Consider the following 6,122-nt stretch of genomic DNA (forward strand, 5'->3'; position numbering starts at 1 on the left):
CGCCACAGCCGCCCAAAATGTATTATGCACACACAAACTTTATTATGCACCCACAAATTTTATTATGCACACACAAACTTTATGAATCTGTTGTGTATGTGTAATAAAATTTGTGGGTGTGTAATAAAGATTGTGTGTGCATAATACATTTTTTGTGTGTGGAAATCATAATTTGTAACCCCTAAAAACATTTTGTGCATAACTTTGGGTATTTGTAAGTGTGTATTCAAATGTACACGCAAATATTAATAAGTGACAAATACAAAATAAAAGTACACACGCACAAATATAAATTACACAAACATTAAAATTTCACACACAACTTTTTTCCTCAGCAGCGTGAAAACAGTCTCAAAATGATTTGTGCACTCATTATCTGATCCGTGCAAAAATGTAATTTTTTCCGTGCGTATTTAACGACTTGTATGTGCAGGAGCCAGTTTGTGTGTGTAATTATCAGATTTGTGAGGTTGAAGATAAAAATTTGTGTGTACATTTGAATATACACTTGCAAATACCCAAAGTTACGCACAAAATGTTTTTATGGGTTACAAATCATGTTTTACACACACACAAAATTTATTATGCACACACAAACTTCATGAGTCTGTTTTCTCTCCATACATTTATGCTCCTTCAGCTACTCTTTCCTGCAAAGTTTTGCTCACTTTTCTAACAAAAAAAAACTGAAGTAATTCTGAGCACAAATGAMGACAAATGAATGAAGGGAAGTTTCTTTTAAACGCTAAGATATAAACTGTATCAAACATGCCCTATGCAAAGTCAGGCATGTTTGCCCTGAAGACTCTCAGCTCTCTGGGGAGAGGGGCCATTGAGCAGCATTATCGACATTATAGACGCCCCAGCCTGGAGATAGGCTTCACATCGATCCCCTGATTAATTACTATCTGCAGGCAGCAGCGCAGTGAGGAGGAGCGCACGAGACAGGCGAGAAGACGAGAGGAAAAGTGGGAGAGACCGAGGAGGGGCTGAAGGAGAGAAAAAMGGAGAGGGATGAAGGATTGGGAGCGTCCACCTTGGATTATCTATGAATATCAGCTAAAGGCTACACAGTAATCTTCTAGGTGGAATATTATGTATTGATATAAAAGTAGGATGGAAAGCTTATCTGAACTGCAACCATTTCCCAACACAGCCAAGGACAAAGTARAATTTACACATTACTGGGGTGGAAACAAGTCCCAAAGACGAGTAGAGGACACCGAGGACCCCACCAATGGATTCCCAACCAGGTTATGTAGAATGCTCTGTAAAAAAAACCCATGAAAATACTACCACGAGTGGAAGTATGGGCACCAGGCTGAGTGGATCGCATTAATGAAGTCTACTTAAATCCTCAGGGCTACATTCCTCTTCCTCCCAAATGASTGTTGTGCTTTGAGTAACATGAGTCAATAAGTTGTTATGACACCAGTGTGAGCACAGCGTTCAGGCCCATGTTCAAGACTGGGTGGTACATTTGAATGACATGCAGCTAAGCTATTTTTGGCTGTGCGTCATTTCAGAAGCTGCTGGCAATGAACCTCATTTCCTCAATAAAACCATTTGAAATGCAAATAAAGCCAGCCCAACTAAAAACGATGGTGGCGCCACCTCCTCTGCTGCCACACCGTGCRCTCCTGTGGAACGTTTCCTAAATGTCAAATGATTCAAAGCAATAACATGCCATGATAATTGCATTATTCCAAGGAAACCTGAAAGATATTTTTGACTATGAACAATTTAAGGACAAACCCTTTAGCATAACAAAGGCGCCAAAACAAGATCTTCATCGTTGCAAGAAAAYGTCCTGAAAGCATCAAAGACTAAAAGCGTGGATGCTGCTGAGGCTGTTCACCACTGCAACTAAAGCCTGACTCTGTAGCTGGCTGCTGCTGAAACAAGTCCTCATACACTCACTGACATTTCCTGTGTATCCCAAATTGTAGCCRAAGAATACATAAAAGCATCACTTGGGAGCTTGTCAAACTCCTTCATGCACCAGATTCAGAACACACCTACTGGCCTGGAAATGTTGCTGCTGCCACTGAAACACTGCAGCAGCTTCATTTAGTGTACATAAATAAAATGGTAAGAGTTCACACTGGGTTATATACAGTAGACCAGGTTTTTTGCTGGGTGGTGTTTGGACTTATTGGCTGCAGGTGAAATATGGGCTATAATAATGATTCTTATTATTCAGTATTTTATTCATTTAATGAATAAAAAGAACTTGTACATTAAGCTAAAAATGCAAAATGTCGCACCATTTAAGCTGCTTCAATTTGCTACAGATAATGTGGTGTTTTTTTTTGTCTTAAGAGCAAACGCACAGGCGTTGGTAGATTGAATTATAATGCACATATATGCACCGAATCCATATTTTCTTCTCTCAGTACCGGTACACCCTGTTAGTTAGTGCACTCATGAAGCTGAGACCTGGAACTTTCTGAGATTTGACATGCAGGCTGTTGCAGTGAGGTAGCAGGTGTGAAGCCATGAATAATATACATTTCCGTAACTGGGAACATTCATAATGTAACATACCTGAAAATAAAAAAAATATTAAAAAATCCCACATACAGCACATCCAGAGCCTACAGTTGCATAGAGGAGTTCTCTCTTTTCCGTTCTCAAAGCTTACGAAAAACCAAAACTCATGCAATATTGTTTTGGCAAGTTCTTGGTTTTGAAGATATGCGTCACAAAATACAAAACAAACAAAAAATAAACCTGGCGCAATCAAAATTTTAGTGAAAGTTGCAATATTTTATAAAATACTGTATATATCGGAGAAAACTTTTTCCACTGACAAAAGAAAAACTTCAATTTTGAGATCTAGTTGTGTTTTACCTTCCGCCCACACGGCTCAAGAAAACTTTGGCGCTGTAGGCGTGAAAATCAACAACAAGTTGTGCTGCATAGATTAGAAATTGATAATTGACTGTCTGAGTTTWAAAAAAGCAAAAATATGCGACAATTTTACACAGAGGGGGAATCATTGTTCTTCATACTTTGTATTGTCAATGAAGGAGATACTCCAAAATGTCATATTTCATTTGAAAAATACTAGGAAACAGCAAGGTGATCATATTCCAAAGCAAAGATAAAGAGAGAAAATAGGGAGTAAGAGAAAGTACAAAAAAAAGAGCAGACTTCAGCCACAGATGTGAAGGCAAACAGCGGAGGAAAAGTGGAAATGTCTCAGGTTGGTAATAAGGTGACTGGTACTATTTGACTCACTCCACCTTGGCGCTGAGACAACAATAGGCAAATTGTGTGTGTGAGGGGKTGTGCACAACATTTGTAGCTGCGCGGCCAGTTTCTTCATGTTCGTGTTGTGTTTTGCGCGTGTGTGCATGGATATTGTGCAATTTTTCAATCTCACTGACCTGAATAGCTCTGTTAACGCTGGATCCACAGGCACTGAGGGAAGAGGCAGAGAGACAGAGAGAATCGTTATGAAACAGGGCTGAATTCACAAGCTCCAGCATAAAAAAACAATCCCTTGCTGAAATGTTGATCGCTGTGACTTATGATCTGCGTAGGTTTACCATAAAATAAATTACAAGTAAAAGACTTAAAGCTGGTAAAGTGTGGGAATTAATTTGTGACGAATTCATCTAAAACTGTATTTTTGCATTAAAAATGAACRTTGATGTGATTCCAATGTTTATTGTTTTGTTTGTTTTACACATGGAGAATCAGATTTATTAAAAGAAAAGTGTACTGTGTTGTATTGTTTTWGAGCATTGAATAACTTGACTTGGATTTATTCAGATTTTTTTTCGTTATATTTTCTTTCAACATTTTCTAAAGAACACTCAGCAAAGCTTTGAAACATCCAATTATTGGACTTAAAAAAAACTTACTAAAAACTATTCTAATAATTTTTTTTTGTTTACTACACCAATATTGTCAGAATAATATGAAAACATTTTTTTTACTGACACATCATTGGTTTTCTCTTTTATAACAAAAAAAAAAACACCTGTGAAGGACACGTGTGCCTACAGTGAACACTTTCATCATCATCATCATCTTCATCATGTGACAAAGTGTCTGACCCACAAGATGTAGGAACAAAGATCATGACTTTTTTCTTGTTTGGTCAAAGATGTTAGCTACTCCAACTTAGACGTAATAAAATATGAATCAGCATTTTCCTCTGAAGTGCACYTTGTTCCAGATGTTTGAAGCTTGTCAGACACTCCGTTTGGTTTTATGTGAAAATATTAGGGGAGTGATACTTTTCTTTAAAGGCGGCATATCATGCAAAATCCATTTTTTTAAATTGTATTATGTACTTGGACTCTTGGGGAAAGCAGAAAAGTTAAATTTAATCTCTTCTAATGCTGAAAGGATATCATTATATTTGGATTTAAAGAGGCAGCCTCAAAAGGAGTTGATCTGAGACACAAAGGGGTRAAAGAGGGGCTTGTGGAGTTACAGTAAGGAGAAATTCAAACCAAAGCTTTACGGTTCACTTCATATAGATGCCAACTTTATGGTTTAAATGTGGAAAAGAAGGATTTAAAAGCATGACGTAAAAAAGACAAAAGCGAAAACTAAAAAAAAAACATATCAAAGAAAAAGATTAATTTGCAAAGTAAACATAGGAGTTTGTTCTCGAAAAGTTTGCCTTGATTTGTGTGATTGTCACTTTGCCCAATGTCTCATTGTGAACAAAGCTCCTAAATATTTTATTTCTGCACCTGTAAGATTTCCATAAAGCTCAAAAGGAGAGAMAGCAACTTGAGTCTAACTGCACCAGATCCATGCAGCCTGCGTACGCTGTATGTACGGTACGTGTTTGTGTTGGGTGGGGGGGTGGTGAAGGTCACCCTGAATGGAGGTGTGTGTTCCTGCGTGTATCTGTGCGGATACCTTTGGAGCGTGTGCGATGGCGCTTATCGTCTGCATCCACCTCCATCTGCAGAGAAGGCACAAACAAGCTGTTATACACACAACAGACAGCGCTGCAAAATGATCTTTAATTTGGATGCATGTTCTCCCAGGTTCGGAGCACTTTTTCTACACTGTCAGACGTTTCAGTTCACATCTGCTGTTCTGGAAAGTTTCACGCAGATGGTTTGTGGGCAGCATTAGCGTAAATGATTGAAATGTTTTGAAAAGCATAGACAAATTGACTTTGATTTAATATTTTGTGCATAAACATTATCAATAGCGCCTGTTTTTGTTATAGCGTACATGTCTCCTTTGCATCAACATATTGGCCTTTATTTTTAATGGACTTCTGCAGTTAGGAAGACAGACCTCCAGCCTCCCTAGGGAGAGGTTCTGGACACGTCCCACAGGGAAAAGGARTTGTGGCAGATCCAGGACAGATCTGATCTCTCAGCTGGATTGGAATGTCTCAGCGTCCCATTGGAGGAGCTGAAGGAAGCGGGTGTGGAGAGGTAAAGTTTATTGTTTAAATTGGTTTGTACAACTCAGTTCCAAACAAGTGACAGTAAATCCATGAACGTATGAATTACAGGGATGGATTTCTAGAATGAGTGACTGGCCCAACAGACCCGAGCCAATGAGGAAGAAGGAAAACCTGTATGAATGAGGCAATTTTAAAGGCTTTTAAAGAAATTACGCCTTTTATTAGAGGGATTTTCCACATTAATGTTTTAGAATTTAGCACTCAGAGATGTAAAAGGTGGGGCTTTTTGAAGTTTGTCTTGTACCACTAGATGCTACAGCCTCCTAAACACAGAACATTTAAAGCTCTTTTGTTCTGCTCGATACAACTGCAAATTAAAGACAAACTAACATCATTATTGACTGAAAACACCATTTAATTTCTGATTTCTTGATCAGTAAGATTTTTCTCTAGCGTCTGATTTTTTTAAATGCAATTACAGATGACCTTTGTGCTGAATTAAGTGTGTATATTCCATCCAAAACATCACTGAATTGTTTTCCTTTGTGTTTTGAAAAAACAGACTGGATGTTAGCATCATTTAACAATGACTTTTCAACAATTTAGTAAAAAAAAAGACCCGACCCAAAAGAAAAAATGTTTATTGGTTGATGTAGCCACGTCAATTTTTTATAAACACTTAAAGGTACATACCACGAGTGGATAAAGTGGATACTTTTTATTTGTATTC

The 6,122-nt window shown here is 37.9% G+C and overlaps 1 protein-coding gene across 7 annotated transcripts in view; it reads right to left on the minus strand.

Annotated features, from left to right (window-relative positions):
* The window catches only part of myt1lb (myelin transcription factor 1-like, b), a gene marked incomplete at its 3' end in the record, with an annotated part of 94,908 nt that overhangs the window by 58,553 nt on the left and 30,233 nt on the right, over window positions 1-6,122 (minus strand). For 6 of the 7 annotated variants that reach the window (XM_014010458.1, XM_014010482.1, XM_014010450.1 and 3 more), the window contains 2 exon segments: window positions 3,393-3,426; window positions 4,888-4,933. In XM_014010458.1, the coding sequence (XP_013865912.1) occupies window positions 3,393-3,426; window positions 4,888-4,933 (80 nt within the window). 7 annotated transcript variants of the gene reach the window in all.

The sequence above is a fragment of the Austrofundulus limnaeus genome, unplaced genomic scaffold (assembly GCF_001266775.1).
Source record: "Austrofundulus limnaeus strain Quisiro unplaced genomic scaffold, Austrofundulus_limnaeus-1.0 Scaffold2, whole genome shotgun sequence".
Classification (NCBI taxonomy): domain Eukaryota; kingdom Metazoa; phylum Chordata; class Actinopteri; order Cyprinodontiformes; family Rivulidae; genus Austrofundulus; species Austrofundulus limnaeus.